The following is a 26,578-nucleotide window of genomic DNA, read 5'->3' on the forward strand; positions in this document are numbered from 1 at the left end:
CCCAGAGAAACTAAACAATACTCGAATTATTATTCTATTCAATAAATTCATATTCGAATCCAAAGCCAATAAATAAGTTGAAAAAGTGATGTGTTGCCGCCGTTCACGTGGACAGCACGTGTCAACCAAGATTCAAAACAGAACAAAAACTTAAATACTTTGTGTAGTTCCTCCTACGACGATCAAATACAACAACAAAAATATTAAATAATACATTAAATTCAATTCCATAAAAATTGGTTCCCTTTTTTTATTTCTTTTTCTTTTGTTCCTTCCTTCCTCTGACTGGAAACTTCCTCAGATCGTTCCATCTTCCAAAGGCGGAACCGTATTCTTCAAATCACCGTGGAACGCCTCCTCTCTCCGAGACGGTCTCCTACGTTTTTAGATTGAATGGTATGTTGATTCTTTATTTAAATCGTTGTTTTTTAGATTGCATGAAGCTGCTTATACCTTCCTTCTAGGGTTTTTGTCTTCTTCTGTTCTTCCTCTCTCAAAATTCTCAAAGTTTCGAAATTTAAGTCTGATTTGGTGAATTCTACCTTCGAACGTTTCTGGGTTTTGCTTGTTCCTTTCGTTGAGTATTGTGAGGAGTCAAAATTGCTAAAGTTTTGATTTTTTTTGTTGTTGCTGTTCTGTTTGGATTAGGTAGTCGTTAATTTATCACTAACAGTTGGGTTTCGTATAGGGAATTGAAGACATGCATTCAAAATCTAACAGTGGGGAAAAGAACGATTCAGAGGTTCATCGAGCATCGTCGTCTTCTATAAATAGTTTAAACCTTTGGCAGCGTGCTGCAGCTGCCTGCAATGCGAATTCTGTTATGGAAGCTGGAGATAAACTTTCTAAGTCTATAGCATTGGAATCAAATGGTCCGAAATCACCTTTCAATAGAGATGATAAGGCTAACAAGGAATCAAATGTGGCAACGTCTCCTCAGTCAGGTGCATTGATTTGCTCTCTTGGTGCGCTACGCTCTTGTGGGTTTGCTTATAATTGTTTTGAATTCTCCATCACCCCAAGTGTTGTTGGTTTATTTTGGTTTGCAGCTGGAGATTACAGTGATAAAAATCAAGAACCTATGCATCCCTGTATTAATCAACCTCCTCACCCTCAACTTGTTGGCCACACAGTTGTAAGTTTAGCTGATATGTATATATCAATTTTTTAATGGAAATTTTAGCTATGGTTGCTAACAGTTTTGTTTGGTTTATGAATCATGCAGGGATGGACATCCTCAAATCCATACCAGGATCCTTATTATGCAGGAGTGATTGGAGCTTATGGACATCATCCCTTGGTATATGTGACTCTTGTTTCCAAATAATTTATAAGCTTTTTCTGAAGCCTCAGCTAATTTTCTCTGTTGAGACTATTTGATTTGATCATTTGACATGTTTGGATCCATAATTCATGGCTGCTATTGGGATGTGAATCGTGAGATTGCAGGTTAATAATATCCTAGCAGTTGTAGGTTCTTTGAAGTCTAGCATGATGATAAGTGCCTAACACTGTTCTTGATATCTATTATGATTTAAAGTTGCAGTTTAATATTGGAGAGATTGGGAAATGCATTTGGTTGTCGACAGGGTTTCTATGGCTGTTTTATTTTGTTAAGTTTCTATGTGAGTTTCTGATAAATAACACTTTCCCTGTCAGGGTTTTGTTCCATATGGTGGGATGCCTCATTCAAGAATGCCACTGCCTCCTGAGATAGCACAAGAACCAGTTTTCGTGAATGCTAAACAGTACCAGGCGATTCTGAGGCGAAGGCAGGCACGCGCCAAGGCCGAGTTAGAGAAGAAGCTAATAAAATCCAGAAAGGTAAATTGCGTGTTTTCATGAATAGTATTAGTTTCCTGAGAGCTTTCTGATCCCAATGTGAATGCATTACACTGCTTAATGCATCTTTTTCTTTGTTTGCGTGGTCCACAGCCTTATCTACATGAATCTCGGCATCAACATGCTATGAGGAGACCAAGGGGTACTGGAGGACGGTTTGCAAAGAAAACCAACACCGAAGCTTCACAGCGCAAAGCCAAAGAAAAGAGCAATGGTAGTATTACTCAGTCCCCGACGTCATCTAATTCTGATCAAGGTGAAGCTTGGAATGTTGAGTATAGAACACCTCAGGGAGATGAGATGCAGAGCTCAGCTTATAATAGAAGGGAAGAAGGAGAGTGTTCAGGGCAGCAATGGAACAGCCTTTCCTCGAACCATCCTTCTCAAGCTCGTCTAGCCATCAAATGACCTCACAAGGCGGCAATTCATTCTTGGCTTTCTCTTTGTTGGCTTATTTGGTAGCAGCCATTCAAGAGTTTTTTTTCTTCTTATCTTGTACAAATACTTTTAGCTTTGTGTCTTTATTTTTTTTTCAGTTTGGAATACTTCAACGGTTGCCGCTTTTCTTTGTCAACTCTCTCTTAAGTATTAAGTAAACATTTCTTAGCAACTGATAGAGCTTTTGTCTGAGATTTGAAGTTTTAGATACAAAACTATGTGACTGAAAACTAAAATTCCAGAGTGTGCCAAAATGAAAGAGTAAAAAGTACCACAAAATCTTTCAAGACTTTCTTATAAGAACTCACCTCGTCTTGGTCACTTAAGCTGACTTATTTGTTACAATGAACTTTCGTTTCTATATTTGTTTTTATGGTTTTAGATCAGGGTCAGTCCAACCATCAGCTTCCTCCTCGCCTTGAGTTTCATCTAGGTCAGCATCTTCAGTCTGGTCAGGACCTGCTGCATCTGAGGAGTTGTTTGCCGCATCTGTTATGTTCACAGGTTGCTGATTCTCCATCAAACCAGAAAGTGCTAGCTTTGGTGACCACTCTAGGACATCATCAATGATGTTAGACATCCTTCTTTGGTACCTGTATGAACAAAACTCATCACAATTCAATCTCTACTGCAACCAAATCCAAAACTCGAACCTAAAGCGATTATATATGTTCTACTAAGCAGGATAACAAATTTCTTTTAAAGCGGTTTAAAGCGATATATATAGGTGGATAAGAAGGGAGTGAGTGTATACCTGGCCCGAGCAGCTTCATCAGGGGCATGGTGCCTAAGCAACATGACAGCAACAATAGCCACTACTGTGTAGAAAAGTCGAGATGTCCACTTGGGTGGTTCTTCCTCGTCTTTCTTTGGCCAGAAACGGAACAGTTCCTTCAATGTGGCTTCTTCGGCTAGAATGTTAGGGAAGACCCAGACACGCTTTCCCAAAAGAATCCACATAGCACCGAAAACAACTGCTCTCACTGCAATAGGAAATCCAGACGGACTAATCTTAGTATAAACCAAGTTAAAACTACATAAGTATATGGCCCCCTAATTGGTGACCTGAATCAGTTAGGAATCCATATCTAGTAAATCAATGTCTAGCATTGCATAGTGGTAATTTGCTAATCTAACAATTGTCAATGGTAAAAGAAAACCAAATGTAGAGCCAATAACGGATGAAAGAACACTCCCAAACCCACATCAACCAGTTTATATGTGAAGAGCTTACCGAAAAGCAAAGAGAGAATCATCAAAAGAATGCCCGCGCATGAGTAGAGTACAATTAGTTTGCAACGGTGTGGGTACACAGGAAACAAACAAATTGCGAGAGTCAATACAGGCCAGAAGAAGGACAAAAGTGTTTGCCATAGTGGATGTCGTTTTTCGAAGGTCCATGCAAAAAAGGCATCATTTTCAGAGAAAGATTGATCATCCTGCGTTAAAAAGAGAAAAATGAAATCAAAACGCTGAAATACTTGCACTAATGAATGCATATCTTCACCAAAAAAAACAAGAACTAAAGAGGAATGAAAATATGACAAGACAACAAGTTCAACAGCAAGTTTTCTCTAAGAAAGTAACTTCAACCTATACGGAGAATACGCAGTTGGAAGATAAAAAGAAAAGAGCCAATCCCAAAATCAACTTACACGGAAAATCTCGAGATGAGCAGGCCAGGTAGAGAGCTTTTTCTTCCCAGGACGAAGGGTTTTAGTAACACGATCACAGCGGACCAAAAGGTTCTTTCCCAACAAAACATTGGCAATATCGTCTGTATCGAGGTCTTTATCTTCTTCCAGAATCTCTTTAAAATCAGGGTTATTCTTCATGAAGCTCACAAAATCTTTGCCTCTAAAGTATTCAACTCGTGCTTGCTCCATAACAGCCCATCTGGATTCTAAACCCTTGTGATCTCTAACTTTCTCAGCAAACAACTGAAACGTATCCTTCTTCACAGCTTGCTTCTAGTAAAGGAAATGACAATGTAAAAACGAAACAAAATTAAGCATATGGACAAAGCATTAACTTAAACGTAATCATCAAAAAAGGATCATCATTTCACTTTACCAAGACCTTAAAAAAACAAACTTTGGCCGTATCAGTGAATCAATTTTAACATTCCTCAGGTACATTTCACATCTCACATAACCACAAAACAGTAAAATATGCTCAAAAAATCCAAAAGAGAACACACATTTATGCGCATTCACATACAATTTAGCAAAAAATTAATCATGAAAAATTCCATTAATTCATATAATCAGAGGTCTTACGCTTCATCAGAGACTGAAACAGATCAAACTTAAGAAAACGTAACCTAAGAAGAACACAATTTTACAAAATGGATCAGAGAAAAAAAAAATGAGAAAGAGGAGAGAGAACCCTAGGTTGAGCATCGGAACCAGAATCTCTAACGGAGGTGGATGCAGATCCCGATGATCGTTTAACTCTCTTCTTCTCTGCTCCGACCGACTTCTTCATCTCTCTCTCTCTCTCTCCCTCTTCTTTCGAGTCGGAGAGTTTTTTTTTCCCAATTTTTTTTTTTTTGTTTACAGATCCAAAAATATTTTGTTTTGTTATAACAAAAATTAAAAAATCTGGTTTTCTTGGTAAACCGTAGAATTCAGATTGCAAAAACCGGTTTATATTAGGCATTGGATTATCAGTGTGTTAATCTCTTGTTAAATAGTCAATAGTACTAAGATTTATTACCAAAGATGCTTGTAAAATAACGTAGACTATTATTATTAGGTTTGAATATTTTTGAAATGTATTTATGAAAATCTTCAAATGTTTCACATTTTAAGATCGGGAAAATGTCATTAAAATCTCCAAATCTACATTTTCGTTGATTTAAAACCTGAACTCTGCTTTTGGAGGGGAAAAACACCAATTATTTGTTGATTTCCAAATAAATCGCAAACTCTCGTTGACCTAGCTTTTTGAGGCACAACATTAAGTGGTCATACGGAGAAATTAAACAGAATTAATTATCCGTTAATAAGATCCGTTAATAACAAAACGACACTGTTTATAACACTCTAAAACCCTCAAATTAAGAAATTGATTCTCAATTTCTCCGATTCACAAACCCTAATCGATCTCAATTTATATTTTCTTCTTTAATTTCTCTTTTCTTCTTCGATTTCACTCTTCTTCTTCGACTTGACGAGATGAGTTCTAGCTCAAAGACATCAGTGGTAGCTTTGTTCGACCGTGGAGTGCCATCGAAGTATGTTTGTGGAGCCGGTGTAACGATCTTTACACCGAGAACTGAAGAGAATTCTGGTCGACCGTTCTTCCGTTGTATAACAAAAAGAAATCTAGAATCTTCTCGTCATCGAATATATCATGTTCGATTAGGGTTTATGAATTGGGAAAATTGAGAATCGATTTCTCAATTTGGGGGTCTTAGGGTGTTATAAACAACGTCATTTTGCTATTAACGAATTTTGTTAACGGATAATTAACTCCGTTTAATTTATCTGTTTGACCACTTAACGTTGTGCCTCAAAAGGCTAAGTCAATGAGTGTTTGCTATTTATTTGGAAGTTAACAAATAATTGGTATTTTTTCCCTCCAAAAGCATAGTTTGACCTTTAAATCAACGAAAATGTGTAGACTTGGGGATTTTAATGATACTTTTACCTTTTAAGATTGAGTTGTACCGTATAAAAAGAATTCAAAAACTTTTAAGCAAATACTCCTCTGTCCCCCAAAAGATTGATGTTTACAAGTTTTTACATATTTTAAGAAAATAATAATTATTGATTTAAAATAAATTATTTTTTTCTCACTAAAAAGATATTATTTTATTGTAGACCAAAAACAGTTTAGAAATTTAAATGTTTTCAATAATTATTTTTTGAAGTTTACAAAATATTAACTTTAATTAATTCAAAATTGTAGAAAATTAATCCTTTTAGAATAAAAAATATTCCAAAACATCAATTGATAAGGGAGGGACAGAGGAAGTATGTATATAAAACATCTTCACAACTATAACAATTCTACATATATTATCATTTGAATTTTTTTTTCCTGATTATCATTTGAAAATAATTTAACTTTTGTAACTTAACTAAATTTTAACCCGCGGTACACCGCGGGACTATCTTTTAAAACTAAAATTTTTAAGATTTAAGTTGTTATTATTTATAAATTTTGTTTGTTATTATATAATTGTATTTGATTGTTAATTATAGGATTTAACCGTCAGTTTACGGCAAGATAATTTGTTTTTACATGATCAAACTTTAATCAATTTACTTAAATATATCTAATATTCTAATATTGATCATAGCAAAATAATGAAATAAATATTTACCTGTGTATCATTAAGTTAGTAATAATTTAAATTTATATTAATATAGAACCAACCTATTTCCACCATATAATTTCGCTCCGTGTTATTTTAATATTTTTATTAGAGTAAATATTCATTATATTATTTAAAAGTTTTCTTTCCTCTCATTTTGCTAAGATGAACTGAAAAGTAAATATAAAAAAATGAACAAACACAAAATAATATGATAGGTTAAAATCGCTTTTGCTAAGCAGTAAAGGTACTTTTCAAGTACTTGTAGCACTATGTGTCTCTAAGAGTGGTATATACTTGAGTCTATTATTGATACATGTGGTTAAGTTTTTTTTGTTAAAGACATGTGGTTAAATTATTTCGTAGTAAAGTAACGAATAACATGAAAACTTAATATAGGTAAAACAGCTTCTTGTGTCAGGACACATGGAACTGGAAATTTTCACATTGTATAGTCATGTATGCCATTCATAGAGGTAACCCTATCTTCTATTAGGCTCTGCATTATTCCATCGAGCATAACGTAATTTTTTTTGCTCTCTTCTTGAATGACTCCCTATACTTAATTAGCAAGAAAAAGAAAACTCCAATTAATTCAGAGCAGAAGCACGAGTCTTATGCTGCGAACGATCCTCGACGGCCTGAGCTACGATTCCGCTGGGGAGATGTTTAAGATGCACAACGGAGTCATGCTTGTTCCGGTGTTGTCCTCCAAGTCTTGTAATACTGAACGTCTTTAACGGAGGATCGAGCGTAACCCGTTGCTGAGTCCATCAGATGGAATAGTAACCTATATATATCTAATAACCTGCGATTGTAAAAGTTTGGGTTGATAATATGAAATAAGTAGAGATGAATATGAGAGTAAGGACACGATGAAAATGGAAACAATCACACAAGCACCATTATCAAAACATTTCTATAGCATATCTTATCAACTTATTTTAAAAATCTGGCCTAATATCTTCAAAGATCAAGCTAATCAAGGTTGGCTTCTCTCACCAATATTTTCAAGATAATAATTTACATTACATCATCAAAGATTATCCAATTTTTTAAAGATATTTACTAAAACTTTTGTTTTATCTAATAACATCAATTCCTCCCAACCAAATAACAGATTTTTTGGTTTTATACCTAATCACATACTTGCTATAGCAATAGAAACTAACTAATTTGATTTTTTGGTTAATGTATACTGAGATCAATTTTTATACAACAAACTAATTTGAGAGGTCAAAAAGTAGAAAGAATAACTCACTGTTGCAAGTCGGCGTCTCTTGCTAATGTATATGCAATCCGGGATAAAAGAAGATCCGGTTGCAAACCGAGGCAGCATATATAGAGGAAACACAAATTGTTAGCAAATCACAGAGTAAATACGAAACAAAATTAACCAAAGTGATTGATGAGCTGTTTAGATTGAGTATGAAACAAAACTAAATTTTGAAACTAAAAATAATAAAACGCCTACACCTAATAATCGTAAACGTTTCAAAACAAAACTTTAACTTACCAGGGCAAAGTCGTATGTCGTCAATACATAGAGTCTGCTCCCGTCGGCTCTACCAAGAGCATTATGATTATCCTTGTACTGGTAAACATAACAAAAGACAACATCTCTACTTTTTATCCTAAAAAGAGCAACACATAACAACAACACCAAGCCAAAGACAATTGTTAGTTCCTTGCAAAAAGTTGCAAGAACACAGAAAAATGTTTGGAGAGTATCATACTTCGCAATAGTCTCTGGTTTTATGCACGAAGTTGATCAAATTATTCTTTTATTGCCTAATTCCTAGGGACGAAAAAAAAACAGTGTCACCAATTAAACACAAGACGTACATTGCAAAGTTACCTCAATATAAATTCTACTAAGAAAAAGAGAGTTACCTTCTTTGTCTTGTTCATGGAACCAAAAAAAAATTGTTTAAATCATCACTCTTCATGTTCCTCTTCTTATCTCTCTTTTTCTTTTTCCCCTCACCACTTGTCTCAAGAACTGGTCGCTTCTTTCCAGCTTCGTTCGTGTCCAAATCCCTAATTTCCTCTTCTGATTCTGAATCGCATATCTCGTCTTCACCTTTCTCCCTTAATTCATCGACTAAATTAATTCTCTCTTTGAAGATATATCCAGTTCTCTCCTTAGTCTTTTCTCTAAATACCTTTAATGACCCTCTCCTAGAAGATTTTTTTTGCGACAATGGTACGCTCTCATGATGAGAGAAGTAAATCTCGAGAAAGGAAGCACAAAGAAGAACAAAATCTCTGCAAATGGTTTCAACAACGATGACGGCAGAAGAAGAAAAAAAATTATTAGGTTTACACCACCCGTAAAAGGTCCGCGTGTTTTTTTTACCCGATCCGATTTTTTTTTTCTCTCGTAGCATTCTCTGTAAATAAGTTAGAACTTCAGGAATTTTTTCATAAATGTTTCTGAAAATGTATATATAGATATGTAAATTAAGGTTTAGCTTTTTAACTTATCCACTTCCTAATTCCTAAAGTCCCCTGGTTTAACCTTTTCTTCAGTACCGAAGAAATAAATAACAGAGAAAAAGAGTAGAGGAAACAAAGCGACTTGCCATGGAAGCTCTTATTGCTTCCACTTCTTTCTTCCTCCCAATCTCCAACTCTTCCTCACAAATCCGATTCTTCCATTCATCTTCTTCTCCCAACTTAAAGTTCGGGACTTTTTGGAAAACTTTGTCATCATCATCACAACTCGTCGTCTCATCCTCTTCTGCAATTTCCGCACCTCCTTCTTCTACTACTCCTACTCAAAACACATATTGGATGGTGTTATTGGACAAACCTCCACAATGGGTTTCTTCCAAATCCGATATCGTTGATTATTATGTCGAGATTCTTGCCAAAGTGTTGGGCAAGTAGGTTCTTTTCTTTTTGAGCTTTTGTGATTCGAAGTTTCTTCCTTTCTTACTACTGTTAGTTGTTTTGTTTGCAGTGAAAAAGATGCGCAGATGAGTATATATGATGCTTCCTTTGATACCCATTTCGGGTTTTGTTGTCATATCGACGAAGATGCTTCACGCCAGCTCGTGAGTGAGTATTATTATTATATCACTGAGAATTTCAGATTCTGTTTCGTATGGTTGGTGTTTTTAATTGGGTTTTCTGTGGAAACTTTAGGTTTACCTGGAGTATTATCTGTTAGACCTGAAGCAGGTTATAGTTCAGAGAAGAGGAATTATGGTATTGGGAATCAGAAAGTTGTTTCCTTGTTTGATCATGGGACAGTGAAACATTGGATGGTACGAATAGATAAGCCAGGAGTTGGGATTGTTACTAAAGCGCAGATGGTTGATCATTGTGTTCAGTTGCTATCCAAGGTTTTGTGGAAGTGAGTTTCTGTTTCTTGCTTGATTTTGCCTTGAGGAAGCTATTGTCTGTCTGTGTTCTTCAGATTTTAATAGCATGTTCTTATTTGCAGTGAAAAGGATGCACAGATGTGTCTTTATCATGTTTCCTGGCAGTCTGATTTCGGATTTTGTTGTGATCTCGATGAGAATAGTGCTGTGGAGTTAGCTGGTTTGTGAGTTTGTCAAATGGAAACCAGACAACAATGTTTGTTGACTTGTTTATGGATTTAATTAATAGATGAAGAGATAAAGTTTGATTGATGCAGGTGTACCTGCTGTTCTTGCAGTTGTTCCTGATAACAGTTTCGAGTCACTAAACAAAGACTATGAAGGTATGTCTTGGATACTGATCTTCGGATTGAAACAATGTGCTACAATATTGTTTAGAATCTTTGCAAATCTCACCTTTAGCTTAATTGATGACAATAAATGTGTTAAAATTTTCACATTGTAATAACTTTGGCTCTCTTTTCTTTTCCAAAAGGCGATAGTACACAAGATTCAGGAGATCAAGATGATTCAGAGTCTCCTCCCATTAAGACGAAGAAATTGTTTATAACTGGTATGCTAACACTTATGCATGCTTTTGGTATAAAACTCATGCTTCTCCCAATGCATGCTTAAATTCTTAATTTACGAATGAAGTTCGTTCAGAAGATAACATTTACTGATAGATCATGTATTTTGGGTTCAGGACTGTCGTTTTACACATCTGAGAAGACATTACGTGCAGCATTTGAAGGGTTTGGTGAACTAGTGGAAGGTATTCATGATTTCCTATCCCATATTCTCATTTAAAGGTCAAAGATATTATTGAGAAAAAGATAGATAATAACAGCCTGTAATTTTCATCTGCAGTCAAAATAATTATGGACAAGATATCAAAGAGATCAAAAGGCTATGCCTTTCTAGAGTACACGACAGAGGAAGCTGCAAGCGCTGCACTGAAAGAGATGAATGGAAAGGTAAAGCTATGTTTTCGAGATCCTAGTGTTTATTTTATATCTACTGGAAGTAAAATCTGAACATTAATGTGATGGAGAGAGAGAGGGGAAACCATGCTTGACTCTCAGATTAAGGTGATGTTTTCTCTGTGCAGATTATTAACGGGTGGATGATAGTAGTAGATGTAGCCAAGACCAAACCATTCAGGCAAAACAGAAGTCAACCGAGTTCCAGGTTCTAGAAACCAGCCTTAGGTGATACGAGCATGGGGATTGGAGATGCTTCAGGCCAAGAAAGAAAAGGCATGCAGTGTCATGTATCACACTAGATCGAGGGTTTAAGAGGGTGAAGAGTGCCCAGCTATTCAAGATAGAAGTTTAGCCTCTATCCACATTTTGGCTGTAGGATTCGCACATTCACTCATCTTTTGTAGTTGCCAAAATTATCAGAATTGGCATTATTCTAGCCATTTAGGAACTTGAAATACACAAAAATTGCTTCTTCTATAAATAGTGCGAAGAACAACATTTGCTTAAAACAATTGTGATATATATCTTGTGAGTTATTATCTTTGGTAAGAACTTGAAACATTCTTTGTGTTTAGGCCTTGTGAGTTATATACAACAAGATTATGCCTTTCTCAGCGTATAAATCGCTTATAATGTTATGTGTAGTCAACAGGTTTTGAACGCGGAGAAGGAAGGACATCTTGCATCTTTGCGAGTAAGCATTCAAGAGACTGTTATGAGGTACATTGCTTACACTGTGAGTCAATTTTGAATCGTTCTGTTTCGTTGTTTTGTCAGCTTGGGAGGGTCTGAACATTAAATATTTAATTATTGATATTATCAATTTGATAACCAATGTCAACTTCCGATTTGAGTTTACTTGACGTTTTCCCAAAGAGAGAGCATTTTTTAATGTAATAAACAAAGCATGAATAGGTCATACTTTATATTAATGGATTCTTGATTATCTTCACTTTGGAGCAATAATGGCAGCGTTTATCAGCGTTGACTTTCAGAGCTGTTTCATCTACATGCTCTTATGCCTCTTCTCAATCGTCTGTTACACTCTCGTTTTCAAGAAACCGAAGGACTCACGAGGCTGTGATCTACCTCCGAGCCCACCATCACTTCCAATAATCGGTCATCTTCACCTTCTCCTCTCTTCTCTATCCCACAAGTCTTTACAGAAAATCTCTTCCAAGTATGGACCCCTCCTCCACCTCCGGGTCTTTAACATCCCCATCATCCTTGTTTCTTCAGCCTCAGTGGCCGATGAGATCTTCAGGTCCCAGGACGTGAACATCTCATCCCGTGGTGCTGCTGCGATAGATGAGTCCCTCGTGTTCGGATCTTCTGGCTTTGTCTACGCTCCCTATGGTGATTACTGGAAGTTCGTGAAGAAGATCATCGTCACTAAGCTGCTCCGACCTCAGGTGTTGGAGCGGTCACGAGGAGTTCGTGCTGAAGAGCTACAACGGTTTTACAACAGAATTCTCGATAAGGCCAGGAAGAATGAGAACGTTGAGATCGGTAAGGAAGCGACGATGCTCATGAACAACATCTTGTGCAGGATGAGCATGGGAAGAAGTTTCTCAGAGGAGAATGGTGAGGCAGAGAGAGTCAGGGGCTTGGTGGGGGAATCATATGCCTTGGCGAAGAAGATTTTCTTCGCATCTGTACTGCGCAGACCACTTAAGAAGCTCGGGATCCCACTGTTCAAGAAGGATATAATGGATGTTTCCAACAAATTCGATGAGCTGCTAGAGAAGATTCTTGTGGAACACAAAGAGAAACTGGACGAGGAGCATAAAGATACGGATATGATGGATGTGTTGTTGGCAGCTTATGCAGACGAAAACGCAGAGTATAAGATCACTAGGAATCATATCAAGTCGTTTTTCGTGGTAAATGTTTTCCATTGTGTCAGATTTCATATATGAGGAGGATCCGAAATAAACATTACTTATTAACTGTTCCGAGTCTTTTCAATGCAGGAGCTTTTCGTGGGAGGCACTGATACCTCAGTGCAAACAACACAATGGACAATGGCTGAGATCATTAACAACCCTGACGTTTTTGAGAGGTTGAGAGAAGAAATTGATTCTGTTGTAGGGACATCAAGGTTGATTCAAGAAACAGATATACCAAACCTTCCTTATTTGCAAGCGGTTGTTAAGGAAGGACTAAGATTGCACCCACCATTTCCTCTCCTGACGAGGAAGTTCCAAGAATGGTGTGAGATCAAAGGGTTCTACATTCCGGAGAAGACATTTCTTGTTATTAATGCTTATGCTTGGATGAGAGATCCTGATTCCTGGGAAGAACCTAATGAGTTCAAGCCAGATAGGTTTCTAGGTTCTTCAAGATTAGGACAAGAAGACGAGAGAGAGGAAGCACAGAAGTACATTCCTTTCGGCGGCGGGAGGAGAGGCTGTCCTGGATCAAATCTAGCTTCTGTTTTCATAGGAGCTGCGATTGGAGTGATGGTGCAATGCTTTGACTGGGGAATCAAAGGAGATAAGGTCGACATGGAAGAGACTTTTGAAGGACTGACCCTTACCATGGCACATCCCCTTAAGTGCACTCCAGTTCCTCGAAGCCTGTCCTTTTTGTAAACTTCTGGCTCCTGTTTACGTTTTGCATGTTTGTTTGATTGAAAGTCTAACATTCAGATCAATGAAGGCTAAAGCATCATCCTTCATGATTCTAGCTGTTTGAAAATTCAGAAAAAGAAACTTTGTATTCTACTACTATTGTACCTCAACTGTCGTTCCAAAGCCTGCTATGTTATGTAATGCGAACGAACCTTCACACAGCTAGAATGTATAGAATATATACAATTCTATATTTGCGGAACTTTTGGATGCCCCAAAAGTTTTAAATAGTTTGTGGGTTGTGTTTTTGGTCCAATATTTGCAAGATTTAGCGGTGTGTTTGTAAGATATAGAGAAAAGACGAATACATATATTTGCAACATACCAGCTTGGCTTAGTAGTACAAGTTAAGAGGTGAATGGGTAATGATGACTTATAGTTGTTGTACAATTTGTAACTTACTTGAAAAAGAATGACTTGGAGCAGGGGAGCTTTGTACATGAGACACTTTTGTCATTGAATTAGATATACATGCTTGAAATTTATAGACATAACACACTTCTTCTTTCTTTAGACATATGTTTTAATCATAAAACTGTTTGTTTAAAAGCAAGCAAGGAACACACTACAATACCACATCTTGTTTAGTAACCTCTTTTTCTAATGTTGCAACGAGCAGGTAGCTCGATTTGGACCAAACTTGGAACGTAATTAAGAATAACTGGCGAATTTCGTGCATCAACTGTATCCAGCAGACCAAACCCAATTCACTGACTTTATTATCCTCTCCGAGAAAGAATGTCTTGTCGATGGACTTGTCCTCGTCTTCTATCCACCTCTCACTACACACGGCGACTTTCTTATCCTCGTCAAGCAAAAAGCTTACCGAATCTAAAGATCAGGGCTCAAATCAACAATCGTTAGTTTGTGTATTAGAAGCTGACCGCCTTTGTATCAAATCACTTTGCAGACATTTTTGAAAGTCTCTATTTTGTTTGTAGAGGAATAAAGAAGATGAGGGCACCAGTCAGGATCATCTTTGCTTTCTGGTGTTCCGATTAAAAAGAGAAAAGATTCTGGAAATAGATGGGACAGTTACTACCCAACCAGCTCTTGAACATGTTGGAATCTTAACATGGCTAGGTATCGTTTAAGAATTAAGACATAACACTTATTTGTTAGACATATGCTGTACGAGACATGTTTAGACCATAATAATACTTAAAAAAAAAAACTGTGTTTAAAGCAAGCAAGCAAGCAAGAAACACTACAAGACCACATCTTGTAGAGGTTGTTTTTAGTCTTCAGCAGGTAGCTCGATTTGGACCAAACTTGGAACGTAATTAAGAGGAACTGGCGGAGGTCCTGTCTGAAATGGGACAACCGGATCAAAACCAAATTCATTGACTTGATTATCCTCCCCGAAAATGAATATCTTGTCGATCCACTGGTTGTCGTAGTCATTCCTCCATCTCTCAAAACACACGGCGACTTTATTATCCTCGTCAAACAGAAACTTTACCTGAGCAGTAATTTGAAGATGAGGGCTCAAATCCAATGCAAAGACCTTGTTCCAGGACACCGCCGCTTTGGTGGAGTCATCATCAATCTTACTTGTCACCCATATCTCAGTCTTGCATGTAGCATCGGGCTGTAAAAACAAGGAAAGTTTCTCGTCCCTAACAGCAGAAAGTCTCACAATTTCATACCTTGGACGCTGATAGGGAAGACGCACAAAGAGAGATGATTTCTCAGTAGAGAAATCAAATCTGAGCAATGACAAATCTCCAAGTTGCGGTTTTGATTTCTCCTGAGCCAAAAAGTAAGTATTTCCCTTCAAAGACACGAAGTCGTCACTCATCACAGTGGTGGTCCAGCCTGGTGGAGTGAGATCACCATCCTCAGGAGTCCTCCTCCACGAACCAGAGGAGTTAAGGTCGTAGATTTCTGTGTCTTTGCCAGCAGGCCAAAAGCACAAAATTTTGTAGCTTCTTTGACTGAAGGAGGACTTGTTGTTGTACCCGAGAACAAATGTGAGGAATGGCTCCCAACGATTGCCGGCTTCGATCCACCTGGTTTGACCAGTAAACGGGTTCCAAACCACTATGTCAAATTGGCATGCGGTGGGGCCGGTGATGAAATCGCGGACGCATAACAATAAGCCGTCGCAGTGAGAGACTTGGTTCATACCGAATAGACGTGAATTGTGAACGGAATTAAGCTCTCTTTTTACCTCTACAGATGGAAGATTGGTTATGCTCAACGGACAAATCCTGTACTTCCCTGTCCTGATGAGAAATAGAAACTCCTTTGCGGCTTTATCCCGGTGCTCACTCGCGAATTTCCTATCTTCTTTGAACAAACGGTTCCATCTTTTGCAAGTAGCTCGTAACCGTTTCAGGGATGTGGCTGGAACGCGATAGAGTATCTCATCTACCAAATCGTTAGGAAGCTCCGGTATCGCCATCGATCTCACTCTCAGCTGCTGTAAAAAAATCTAGGTTTTTGCTCTTTCTTTTAAGGGTTTGTTTGAATTTTATTACAATGAGAGAAGCAGTACATTTGACGTCTTAGATATAGTGAGAGAAAAGGTAGCTGAGTGAGAGAAAGGAAAGTCGATGGGTGACTGAGAGAGAGGTAGAGTGGGAACGTAGAAGTGAGAGAGAAGAAAGTGGGTGGGTGACTGAGAGATAAAGTGGGTCAGCAGCAAACTTATTATTATTATTATTTTTTCTCTCTGTTCTTATTCCATCGACATATCTTGAATTTGATAGAGAGAGAGAGAGAGAGAGAGGGGAATCCATGCTTGACTCTCAAATGTTAAGGTGATGTTTTCTCTGTGCAGATTATTAACGGTTGGATGATAGTAGTAGATGTAGCCAAGACCAAACCATTCAGGCAAACAAGAAGTCAACCGAGTTCCAGGTTCTAGAAACCAGTCTTAGCCCTTAGGTGATACGAGCATGGGGACTGGAGATGCTTCAGGGCAAGAAAGAAAAGGCATGCAGTGTCATGTTTCAGACTAGATCGAGGGTTTAAGAGGGTGTAGAGTGCCCAGCTATTCAAGATATAGACGTTTACCCTCTATCCACATTTTGGCTGTAGGATTCACACATTCACTCATATTCTGTAGCTGCCAAAATTATCAGAATTGGCATTATTTTTGCTTAAAAAAAATTCTGATGTTGTATATCTTTTGAGTTATTATCTTTGGTAAGAACTTGAAGCATTCTTTGTGTTTGGGCCTTGTGAGTTACACACAACAAGATTATGTCTTCCTCAGCGTATTTGGGAAGATAGGCCTTTTCCTGAGACCTTCCTTGTATAAATTGCTTAAGATCTTCCTTGTATAAATTGCTTATTATGTTATATGTAGTCAACAGGTTTTGAACGGGGAGAAGGAAGGACATCTTGCATCTCTGCGAGTAAGCATTCAAGAGACTGTTGCGAGGTACATTTCTTTTATGGTATCAGAGCCATAGAGGAGCTCTATTCCTGTCCTACTCTAAACATTTCTAACTGTGTTACTGTGAAACTTACAGAACGCAACTACATTCTGTGGAAATCACAGTTTGAGGCTTTTCTCTCTGGTCAAGGTCTTCTCGGCTTTGTCACCGGAGATTTCACTGCGCCGGTAGCAACTGTTACTGTTCGTCAAGATGAAGGGAAAACCGCTACTGCTCCAAATCCTGACTACCAAGCATGGAACCGTTCAGATCAAGTTGTCATGGCGTGGCTTCTTGGTTCGTTGTCTGAAGATATTCACAGTGTGGTGGTTGGATCTGCAACTTCCTATGACGTGTGGACTAATCTTGCCAGCCATTTTAACCTCGCTTGAGACCTCCTTAGATGCTGTTCCTGAACCAACTTATGAAGACATTGTGCGTCGTCTGAAAGGCTATGATGATGACGGGCTTCAAAGCTATGTCACCGCTCCAGAGGTCTCTCCACATTTGGCTTTCTACACAACTAACTCTGCAAACCGAGGTCGTGGCAGGTCTCGAGGACAAGGAGGTAGAAACCGCAGCCGTGGGAACTTCTCAACCCGGGATCGAGGGTTTCATCAGCAGTTCAGTTCTGGTAATCACAGTTCATCATCCTCTGGAGAACGATCCACATGTCAGATCTGTGGGAAGCAAGGTCACCAAGCTCTGGATTGTTGGCATCGATATGATGATAACTATCAACAACAAGAAGCTGTAGCTTCAGCTCTGGCTGGTTGGCATCCTGATAGAGCTGCAACAGCCAATATCACAGATTCTACTCAGCGCTTGCAGCAAGCTCAGCCATAATATGGTTCAGACACAGTGATGGTAACTTTCAAAATCAAATACCATTACTATGGTTCCTTGGTTAATGAGGAGGACAATCAAAATCGCAGAGTATTATCTCATTTTTCAAATACCATTAATGACTTATCATCCTCTTCTATACCCCCACAATGTAGATTGTAATGATGCTAGTTCTTCTACTGGCTGGCTATGTACATTTTCTGATAGAAGAGGTTATCTTGAGTACCTCAAATCTGCTTCTTGTTTTGTTTTAGTTTGAAAAGTCAAAATTTTTACAACTTTACTGTGCTCGTATATAGTAAAAAAAAAAAGAATAGTCAATAAAACGGCGTATTATATTAGTAAATACGGTAACGCCGTTATCAGGAATAATTCCGACGAACAAAACCAAGTCCCAACGACGTCACAAGAACTTTCTCTGTTTTTATTTTTATTTCCGGTCAGTTTTGCGATTAGGACGAAACCCTAATTAGGCCGAGTTATTGGTCCCCTTTTGATTGCTCCAGACGATTGCTCCTTTTGATTTCGGCGTCGACGCAAATATGAAAGGGATTGCGAGGCTTGTATCTTCTTCTCTTTCGAGACTCGGGTGTCGCGAGATCGTTTCTGGAGGAAGTACTGTTTCTTCTTCCTCTATTGTGCTATCTCGTCGCTCGCTTTTCATCTCTGCGACCAATTTACTCGATTCTCGGGCGACAAATTCTCTTCTTACCTCTTCTTCGAGATCTTCTTCACTTCCTCAGAAATGGACCTTCCTCGGAGGTATGATGCTTCTTCTATCATTTCCATCACAAAAACGATGAGAAAGATTGAATTTTTCAGATATTAGATTGTTTCAGGCTTGAAATTAGAGCAATTTTGTAATATCCGTAGAGTCTTTTAGACGAATGAATTCGAAAAAACATGGTGGATTTAAGGGTCTAATTAGCTAAACTCATGTGTGATTTGAGCAGGGCAGAGAAGAACGATGTTTATTCAAACACAGTCAACTCCGAATCCTTCTTCTCTGATGTTTTATCCTGACAAACCAGTCATGGAGGTTGGAAGCGCGGATTTTCCTAATGTTCGTTCCGCTTTGGGTTCGCCATTAGCCAAGGCTATATACTCTATTGATGGTATTATTATCTCTCGTGTGTGATCTGTTTGTTTGTTTGTTTAACCAATCGATCATATGTGATTTAGGATGTTCTTTTCTTTGATTTTTGCAGGTGTGGGTCGAGTTTTCTTTGGGTCTGATTTTGTCACTGTAACAAAGTCAGATGATGTCTCATGGGATATCCTCAAGCCTGAGATATTTGCGGCAGTCATGGATTTCTACTCTTCTGGCCAGGCTTTGTTTCTGGATGCACAAGCTGCTGCTGCCAAGGATACTGCCATCAGCGAGGTTAACCAAACACCCCTCATGCCACTATCACCCTTGGGAGCTTTTCATTTCTTTAGTTTGTGTTGGTTTTTGCCTTGAATGAACATGATCTTGAACATTTGTTGAGTAATTGAGAATGATAATTTGCTGTAAATGTTATATAGACATGGGATATTTGATTTATGGAATTTATGCTTGTTTTGGCGAGCTGTCGAATATGAGTTAGGATCTTGATGTAGTAACTGAGTGTGGCAACTTGAATGAACGATACCATTTTCCCATAAAGATGGTGTTCTGTTGATTATTGATTGATGTTTTGCAACCCTCACCAAGATTTGGTAGATAAGACAATAATGTAATAACTGGTGTTGTTTGTTGTTTATCCCCTCACTGGTGAAACTTTTTTTTGTGATTGAAGGATGACTCTGAAACTGTAGCAATGATCAAGGAACTCTTAGAAACACGGATCAGACCAGCAGTCCAGGATGATGGTGGGGACATTGAGTACTGTGGGTTTGATCCGTAAGCTTACTTCCCTCTAGTTGCAGCAATGGTCAATGAAACATGTTTCTTTTTATCTCTTGAGAGTAAAATCCTTTTGGTTGGGTTTGATCAGGGAAAGCGGTATAGTGAAGCTGAGGATGCAAGGAGCTTGTAGCGGTTGTCCAAGCTCATCTGTTACTTTGAAATCAGGAATCGAAAACATGCTAATGCATTACGTATCTGAGGTAACAGAGATCACCTAATATATCTGTATTCTGTTAAGTAAGTAACCATTGGAGAATCAAGAACTTGGTACTGTCTCTCCTTCTAATGGAAAGGGTTGTTGTGTTCAGGTGAAAGGTGTAGAACAAGAGTTTGATGGGGAAGATGAAGAAGAGGGAACGTTGTCTGGAGAGATAAGAGAGTAGTAGAATAAAAGATGAACTCCTCAAGCTTATCTTCATCTCTACTATGATATGATATCTACTCTTCTCTCTTTTAGTGTACAGAAGAATAATTCCTAGTGAGTGCATGTTTTTTTGCTTCAACCCTCACACTTGAAAAATCTACTTGAGAGATCTCTCACAGTTTTATTTATTATTTTCTGAGTAAAAAACAATACGAGTGTTTTTGACTTAATTAAAAATCTTTGTAAACCGATCAATCCAATTAAACTAAATCAGACTTAACCGTATTTAGTATCTCGTTCACGTTGGGAATAAAATAGAAAGTGTTGGAGGAAAAGGAGCAAAACCGGTCGTCTTCTCCAAAGATGAGGAGGAATACACAGAGAAGAAAGTCAAAAAAACCTAAACAATCGCCGGCAATGGCGGCGACGAAGGCACCGATTAGTCAACAAGACGTTGTTTCCGATGACCTGAACTATGAACTGTGGGCTCGAACAGTGAAAGCTAGACTAGTAGAGAAAGGACTTTGGGCTGTTGTTGAAAATGGAATCTCACCGGCCGATCCATCGAAGATTCCAGAGTTAGCGGCGGCGACGATTCAACCCGAAGATCTTTCAAAAGAGAAAGAAGCGCTCCAGATTTTGCAATCTTCTCTCCCCGATTCGGTTTTGAGAAAGACACTCGACAGCACCACTACTACTTCAGCCAAACATCTTTGGGATTCGTTAAAAGAAGCTAACGAGGAACAATCCAAATCAGAGGGGAAGAAGGAGAAGAAATTCGAACGTATCATCGCTGTTGATCCTCGTTTAGACTCGAATCATCATTATCTGGCGATTACCAATATGGCAATCTCGCTGTCAGATTCATATGAAACTGCAACGGAGGAACTCATCGTCATGGGTCTGCAGGAGCTTACTTTTAACAATATCCGTCGGCTTCTTGATCTTATTGAATCATATACAATGAAATGGACCTTGTATGAAGTTTTGAAACAAAACGAGTATCAAGCATCACGCGATTGTGAAGGTTTTATCAGATGGATAACATCCATGTCAGATTCATATGATGGTACACCTCTGGTGATGAAGCAAGTCGTGAGTGTGAAGAATCTGACTTTTGAAACTACTCGTGAGCTTATTGATGTGTTTGAATCACTACCAGCGAAGACCATAAGTGGGATTGTGAAAGGATTTGTGGTTGGATCAACATCACATGTGAAAGAAGTTTGCTATTCACCCAGTGATCTTAGGTGTTTGCTAAAAGAAGCCAAGTTAGAGATGAAGGAATTAGGAGAAGGTACTATCAGCTCAGCTCAGATGAAGGAATCGAAACAAGGTAGTGCTACTACAAGGGTGATGAGATCTAGGCATGAAAGAGGAGAGTGTATTCGATGTGGAAGTAAAGGGCATGTTTTCAAAGACTGTGTGACCTTTGAGAAGGATATGTGGATGATATACGACACTACCACTAACCATATGACTCCACATATCAAGTATTTCACCACTTTAGACAGAAGACACAGAGCTCAGATCGAATTCATCACCGGGGAATCTGTCTTTGCTGAAGGAATGGGAGATGTCAGGATCGTTACCAAGGAAGGGTTAAAGAAGACTATCAAGGATGTGCTTTTTGTTCCCAAGATCGACAGAAACGTGTTGAGTGTTTCTCAGCTGACAAACGCAGGCTACATTGTCGCAATGTCCACTGACAAATGCATTATAATGGAAGAGAAAAATGGGAGATCATTTGGTCAATGCTTGTGGGAAGAGAGAGGCTATTTTCTGCGTTTGCAGGTGGTTGAAGGTAATCTCACATCTACTTGCTAGACTTACTAGTAATCATCTGTCAGTCAGTCTATTATGAGGATTTCGTTCGGTTTTACTCAGTTTTTACAGTTTGTCTGGCATCATCAATCTTAGTTTTGAGGAAACATTTTTGGATTACTTACTGTAGTGTATGCTGTGACTGTTTTCGGATATGAACATACATATAGTACTGCTTATGTTAACTCTTTGTGGTAAATCATCTTGGCGTGGTTAGTTCTAATCACAAGTCAAAACCATAAACCATTCTTGTTGACCAGCATTGAAGAGAAACTTGTATAGTTTTTGCATGCACCGGTTAATAATGAATTAACCGGATTAACCGAGTTAAACTGAACCAGACTTAACCAAATTGGATTCCCCTTGGAATAAATAATTCATCCCAGTTAAGGAGTGTATTTAAAATTTATCATTAATTAAGCACGCCTCAGGAGTCAGGAACTACATTAGTGATTATTAAAATCGTAATTTAGGGTTGTTTAACAAAAGGTTTTAAGAAATCCCATGAGTAGCCGGCTATGGTGGTGGCGAATCCTCCGACCCTACGAGACGAAGTTGTATCTGATGAGCTTAACTATGAAATATATAGAGATTGTGTGGCATAAGACACGAAAGCGCTCCAGATGTTGCAATCATCTCTTCCAAATTTGGTTTTCAGAAAGACACTAGAGTAGAGACCACTTCTGCCAAAGATCTTTGGGATTTGCTAAAAAAGAAGCTAACGTACAAGCCAAGTTAGAGAAGAAACTACCTGAGTACCAAATTTTAGCAATTAATATTGGTCATATAACAATATTTGATGAAGATATGGGGATGATACACACCACTACCACCAACTATATGACACCGTATGTCAAGTATTACACCAATTTATACAGAAAATACAGAGTTAAGGATGCAAGGAGCTTGTGGCGGTTGTCCAAGCTCATTTGTTACTGAGGTAACAGAGATCCTCTCAACAGTTTGTTGCATATGGATCATATATGTATGTTTTGTGTTAAAAGTTGTGGTGTACTGTTAAGTATTTATTGGAGAATCAAGAAGTTGTTAGTGTCACTTCTTCTTTGTGTAGGAAAGGTGTGTAGAACAAGAGTTTGATGGGGAAGATGAAGAGGAAACGTTGTCTGGAGAGATGGGAGTAGAGTAAGATATCTCCTCAAGCATATCCTCTCTGCTTTGCTAGTGAACAAATCCTAGTGAGTACACTTTTTGCTTCAACCCTTGTGTTTTTGGGCTTTTGAATCACACACACTCTAGAAAATCTACTGAGAGATCATGATTGATTTTGCTATGTAACTTTTGTTGACCTACAGTAATAAATTGTTTTGATTATTTGCGTTTTTCCAAGGAATAATATTAGCAATAACACTATACAATAAATTGTTAGATTTTGACACTTATTTAAAATTTTGCTTATCATCACGAGTGAAACAAGATTGTGCTAAAAGGGAGACTCATGAGATCTAGGCATGAAAGCGGAGAGTGTATTCTATGTAAAGGTAAAGGGCATGCCTTCGAAGACAGTTGCAACAACAGAGTCAGAGAGAATCAAAGCAGGAGTGAAAAAGGAAGCGTTACCTGAGTATCAAATGTTAGCATTCAATGTTGCTCCTGTGACATTTGATAAGGATATGTGGATGTTATACATCACCACCTCGAACCACATGACTCCGTATGAGAAATATTTCACTACTTTAGACCAAACACACAGAGCTCGGATCAAATTCATCACAGGGGATTGGAGATGTCAGGATCATGACCAAGGAAGGGAAGAAGAAGAAGATGATCAAGAATGTGCTTTTTGTTCCCAAGATCGACAGAAACGTGTTGAGTGTTGGTCAGATGACACATGCAAGCTATGGGATTGTAATGACCGCTCACAAATGCACGGTAGAGGATCAGGCTGGGAGACTATTTGGTGAATCCATGTGGGAAGAGAGAGGTTTTTTTTCTGCGTTTGGAGGTGGTTGAAGGTAACCTCTAGTTGCTAGAATAATGTCTACTATGCCAACATGGTTCAGTTCATTCGGTTTTTAGTATGCTGCGACTGTTTTTTCTTGGATGTGAACAATTGCTAGACTTACTAGTAATCAGAGTCTATTATGCTGATTTGGTTAGGTTGATCCAGTTTTCAAGTTTGGACAATCTTAGTTATTGTTTGCTGCGATTGTTTTTGGTAAGGAATACAAGACTTAGAGAATAAGTAGAACTTAAGGAAAAAGTAAATCTAGAATATTCTAGAACATGGATCTAAGATGGCCAGATGGGTTCATAACAGTGCTTAAATACTCAAGTATCGATAGATTAAAAATTAATATTCATGATTTAGTTGAGTTTTTATTCCAGATCTTATCTTATGAGCTTTGTCTTTTAGTTTATAACAAACGCCAAAAGGCTTTTTTATTTATCAAAAGTATATAGACACCAAAGGTAACAATAATGTTCTTGTATTTGGTTTTATTTATGATCATAACAAAAAGAAAAACCTCACTATAGCTCATGTTTGGGGTAAAAAAAATCAGTATTTTATATTTAATTAGTGTTTCTTGTAACCACATGTTTGACGCAAACTGTATATTGTGGTCGATGAGACAAAATAATTTCAAATTTGTTTATCAAAACTTCCCAATGGCCATCTTGAGATCCCTTTCATGTTCCTTGATTTTCTTCTTATGTATAATGCTGCTCAAAATTTGATTATGTAACTATTTGTTTGATTTAACTATTGATTACAACATTTCTCATTTTATCATTTTCTTCTTCTTTATATTATCACCAAAATCCTATACTACAAGCTAATCATTCTGTCCCATATTTCTTCTCATTTTGTTTTACAGTCATGAATTCTCATAGTATTAAAAGTATATAGACACCAAAGGTAACAATAATTTTCTTGTATTTGGTTTTTATCTATGAATCATAACAAAAAGAAAAACCACACTATAGCTCATGTTTGGGGACAAAAAAATCAGAGTTTTATATTTAGTGTTTCTTCTCTATATTATCACCAAAATCCTAGACTACAAGCTAATCAATATCTCTCATATTTCTTCTCATTCTGTTATACAGTCATGAGAAGAAAACGTAGATAAAATTAGAAGAAAACATAGATAAAATTCATTTTGTTGTCAATGCTAACACACATAAAGGCAACACGATTGTTTTATAAGATGAAATGAGAATACAGCTTTTGAATATTAGTCTTTAATAAAGCTTTTGAATATTAGTGTTTAATCCAATAATAATACAGTTTTTCCGTCGCACCATCTTTTGAGAAGTAAATACCATCATCTTGTGCATCCCATGTATACACCGTGTCACACCTATAAATGGGATCTCCTATATATGCTAAAAACTCCTATGATATTCCATATGAACTCCCTTCCACAAACCACAAGTGAATAACATCGTCGCGAAAATACCTACATAGAAACTAAAATTGTATGTAAAACCTTAAAAATTCACAAAATGAACCCCTAGATCGTCGTCTCTGGACTTGCAATGAACTTTTAGGATACTATGACTTTGAGAAAGGTTGTTTTGAAGAACAACCATGTTTTTATGACATTTAGCTTCATTCGACACAAAACACAAAACAAATATGAAAAACAGAAAGCTTAATGCAAGTTTCATTATTTTGTATCAATCGAAGTGTACTTATATGAGTATTATTGCAAAATACTTCTAAATTATATTTGTGTACGTCTTTGCAGATTTATAGACTTATGATGTTTGAAAAAGCCTAATCTTTTTTTTATACTATATAACAGAGATAATCTTTTAATGATAGTATTTGACTAGTTTTCTTCTTTTCTTCTTTCCTCACACTTAATAAACTGGACAAAGTCGTAGTTAGTCAATATTAAACATCCCATTTTCGATTTTTCAATTCAATTCGTAAATAATTTAACATATATATTTAAAAAACAAAGAGAATCTATCTGTTCACATTTACATAAATTTCTAATAATTACCAGTTTAATAATTTAAACTGAGTTAAATTAAGTTTGTTTTTCAGTTTTTAATAAACATATATATCTTATGATGATCAAGGTGAATACTTTGAGAGATAAATTGAATTTGTTTAGTACATTTTAGAAATATAATTGTGAAAGTAATATATTCACTATTTATAAAACAAAAACAATAATTTAATGATAATATTTGACTAGATTTAAGTCTTTGACTAGTTTTCTTTGTTTCTTCTTTCGTCACACTTAATAAACTGGACAAAGTCTTAGTTAGTCAATATTAAACATCCCATTTTCGATTTTTCAATTAAATACGTAAATAATTTAACATATATATTTAAAAAACAAAGAGAATCTATCTGTTCACATTTACATAAATTTCTAATAATTTCCAATTAATAATTTAAACTGAGTTAAATTAAGTTTATTTTTCAGTTTTTAGATAAACATATATATATATATATATATATATAACCAAAAGAAATGAAACGTATATATATATGATATCATATGATGATCAAGGTGAATACTTTGAGAGATAAATTGAATTTTTTTTGTACATTTTAAAAATATAATTGTGAAAGTAATATATTCACTATTTATAATTAGCAAAATAGCCACTAGCTAGAATCCATTTTCAATATGTATCGAGTTTTTTCATGTTTTATTTTTTATCTAAAAATCAATTATTTACTGTCAATGCCA

The 26,578-nt window shown here is 37.0% G+C and overlaps 6 protein-coding genes, 1 long non-coding RNA gene and 1 pseudogene across 27 annotated transcripts; 5 read left to right on the forward strand and 3 right to left on the reverse strand.

Moving 5' to 3' along the window:
* Nucleotides 1–175: 175 nt before the first annotated feature.
* On the forward strand, nt 176–2,452 carry LOC104746506 (nuclear transcription factor Y subunit A-9). 2 transcript variants are annotated; one of them, XM_087488733.1, is made up of 6 exons: nt 176–396; nt 689–965; nt 1,050–1,135; nt 1,226–1,300; nt 1,660–1,824; nt 1,936–2,452. In XM_087488733.1, the coding sequence occupies exons 1-6, from the start codon at nt 394–396 to the stop codon at nt 2,248–2,250; spliced, it is 921 nt and encodes a 306-aa protein (XP_087344859.1). In that variant the 5' UTR covers nt 176–393; the 3' UTR covers nt 2,251–2,452. The 2 variants fall into 2 exon arrangements, with proteins under 2 accessions (XP_087344859.1, XP_010466302.1); XM_010468000.3 differs by having other exon boundaries at nt 689–944.
* Nucleotides 2,404–4,933, reverse strand: LOC104785936 (uncharacterized). Its single transcript, XM_010468001.3, has 5 exons — nt 4,669–4,933; nt 3,936–4,250; nt 3,515–3,719; nt 3,035–3,263; nt 2,404–2,873 (listed from the first exon to the last, which is right to left on the reverse strand). Exons 1-5 carry the CDS (start codon nt 4,765–4,767, stop codon nt 2,651–2,653), a joined length of 1,071 nt encoding a protein of 356 aa, XP_010466303.1. The 5' UTR covers nt 4,768–4,933; the 3' UTR covers nt 2,404–2,650.
* A 2,042-nt stretch (nt 4,934–6,975) lies between these two features.
* Nucleotides 6,976–8,922, reverse strand: LOC104746511 (uncharacterized). Its single transcript, XR_015582117.1, has 5 exons — nt 8,498–8,922; nt 8,341–8,402; nt 8,121–8,238; nt 7,866–7,887; nt 6,976–7,412 (listed from the first exon to the last, which is right to left on the reverse strand). It is a non-coding gene; the product is annotated as an uncharacterized LOC104746511 (long non-coding RNA).
* On the forward strand, nt 8,805–11,519 carry LOC104746509 (organelle RRM domain-containing protein 1, chloroplastic). Of its 10 annotated transcripts, none has more exons than XM_087488120.1 (9): nt 8,805–8,944; nt 9,570–9,667; nt 9,755–9,965; nt 10,056–10,157; nt 10,237–10,316; nt 10,469–10,546; nt 10,679–10,747; nt 10,843–10,949; nt 11,084–11,519. In XM_087488120.1, the coding sequence occupies exons 2-9, from the start codon at nt 9,586–9,588 to the stop codon at nt 11,168–11,170; spliced, it is 816 nt and encodes a 271-aa protein (XP_087344246.1). In that variant the 5' UTR covers nt 8,805–8,944; nt 9,570–9,585; the 3' UTR covers nt 11,171–11,519. The 10 variants fall into 10 exon arrangements, 6 of the variants coding, with proteins under 6 accessions (XP_087344246.1, XP_087344247.1, XP_087344248.1 ...); XM_087488121.1 differs by having other exon boundaries at nt 10,056–10,153; nt 10,251–10,316; XM_087488122.1 differs by having other exon boundaries at nt 10,056–10,153; nt 10,272–10,316.
* LOC104746508 (cytochrome P450 705A22) lies at nt 11,197–13,752 on the forward strand. 10 transcript variants are annotated; one of them, XM_087488115.1, is made up of 4 exons: nt 11,197–11,330; nt 11,604–11,678; nt 11,931–12,841; nt 12,932–13,752. In XM_087488115.1, exons 3-4 carry the CDS (start codon nt 11,969–11,971, stop codon nt 13,550–13,552), a joined length of 1,494 nt encoding a protein of 497 aa, XP_087344241.1. In that variant the 5' UTR covers nt 11,197–11,330; nt 11,604–11,678; nt 11,931–11,968; the 3' UTR covers nt 13,553–13,752. The 10 variants fall into 10 exon arrangements, with proteins under 10 accessions (XP_087344241.1, XP_010466306.1, XP_087344242.1 ...); XM_010468004.3 differs by having other exon boundaries at nt 11,941–12,841; XM_087488116.1 differs by having other exon boundaries at nt 11,954–12,841.
* An 856-nt stretch (nt 13,753–14,608) lies between these two features.
* On the reverse strand, nt 14,609–16,213 carry LOC104746513 (F-box protein ETP1 pseudogene; annotated as a pseudogene). The gene has a single exon (XR_015582111.1). The product of XR_015582111.1 is annotated as an F-box protein ETP1 pseudogene (transcript).
* A 1,959-nt stretch (nt 16,214–18,172) lies between these two features.
* On the forward strand, nt 18,173–20,315 carry LOC104746515 (nifU-like protein 4, mitochondrial). Its single transcript, XM_010468014.3, has 6 exons — nt 18,173–18,585; nt 18,777–18,938; nt 19,032–19,207; nt 19,605–19,708; nt 19,803–19,914; nt 20,023–20,315. The coding sequence occupies exons 1-6, from the start codon at nt 18,366–18,368 to the stop codon at nt 20,095–20,097; spliced, it is 849 nt and encodes a 282-aa protein (XP_010466316.1). The 5' UTR covers nt 18,173–18,365; the 3' UTR covers nt 20,098–20,315.
* Nucleotides 20,316–20,354: 39 nt separating this feature from the next.
* Nucleotides 20,355–22,087, forward strand: LOC104748380 (uncharacterized). The gene has a single exon (XM_010470032.3). It carries the CDS (start codon nt 20,442–20,444, stop codon nt 21,903–21,905), a length of 1,464 nt encoding a protein of 487 aa, XP_010468334.2. The 5' UTR covers nt 20,355–20,441; the 3' UTR covers nt 21,906–22,087.
* The last annotated feature ends 4,491 nt before the right edge of the window (nt 22,088–26,578 follow it).

Source organism: Camelina sativa, chromosome 15 (genome assembly GCF_030686135.1).
Source record: "Camelina sativa cultivar CO46 ecotype springtype chromosome 15, ASM3068613v1".
Lineage (NCBI taxonomy): Eukaryota > Viridiplantae > Streptophyta > Magnoliopsida > Brassicales > Brassicaceae > Camelina > Camelina sativa.

Coding starts and splice junctions, on each gene's coding strand:
- LOC104746509 (XM_087488117.1), top strand. CDS start 9,191: ATGGAAGCTCTTATTGCTTCCACTTCTTTCTTCCTCCCAATCTCCAAC. Junction 9,966..10,055: donor CTATCCAAGGTTTTGTGGAA/GTGAGTTTCTGT, acceptor TCTTATTTGCAG/TGAAAAGGATGCACAGATGT. Junction 10,158..10,236: donor GCTGTGGAGTTAGCTGGTTT/GTGAGTTTGTCA, acceptor GAAGAGATAAAG/TTTGATTGATGCAGGTGTAC.
- LOC104746506 (XM_087488733.1), top strand. Junction 966..1,049: donor TGCATTGATTTGCTCTCTTG/GTGCGCTACGCT, acceptor TTTGGTTTGCAG/CTGGAGATTACAGTGATAAA. Junction 1,825..1,935: donor AGCTAATAAAATCCAGAAAG/GTAAATTGCGTG, acceptor CGTGGTCCACAG/CCTTATCTACATGAATCTCG.
- LOC104748380 (XM_010470032.3), top strand. CDS start 20,442: ATGAGGAGGAATACACAGAGAAGAAAGTCAAAAAAACCTAAACAATCG.
- LOC104785936 (XM_010468001.3), bottom strand. CDS start 4,767: ATGAAGAAGTCGGTCGGAGCAGAGAAGAAGAGAGTTAAACGATCATCG. Junction 3,264..3,514: donor GATTCTCTCTTTGCTTTTCG/GTAAGCTCTTCA, acceptor TTCCTATTGCAG/TGAGAGCAGTTGTTTTCGGT. Junction 2,874..3,034: donor GATGAAGCTGCTCGGGCCAG/GTATACACTCAC, acceptor TTGTTCATACAG/GTACCAAAGAAGGATGTCTA.
- LOC104746508 (XM_010468002.3), top strand. CDS start 11,596: ATGTGTAGTCAACAGGTTTTGAACGCGGAGAAGGAAGGACATCTTGCA. Junction 11,679..11,940: donor ATTCAAGAGACTGTTATGAG/GTACATTGCTTA, acceptor AGCGTTTATCAG/CGTTGACTTTCAGAGCTGTT. Junction 12,842..12,931: donor ATATCAAGTCGTTTTTCGTG/GTAAATGTTTTC, acceptor TTTTCAATGCAG/GAGCTTTTCGTGGGAGGCAC.
- LOC104746515 (XM_010468014.3), top strand. CDS start 18,366: ATGAAAGGGATTGCGAGGCTTGTATCTTCTTCTCTTTCGAGACTCGGG. Junction 18,939..19,031: donor GGCTATATACTCTATTGATG/GTATTATTATCT, acceptor TGATTTTTGCAG/GTGTGGGTCGAGTTTTCTTT. Junction 19,709..19,802: donor GAGTACTGTGGGTTTGATCC/GTAAGCTTACTT, acceptor GGGTTTGATCAG/GGAAAGCGGTATAGTGAAGC.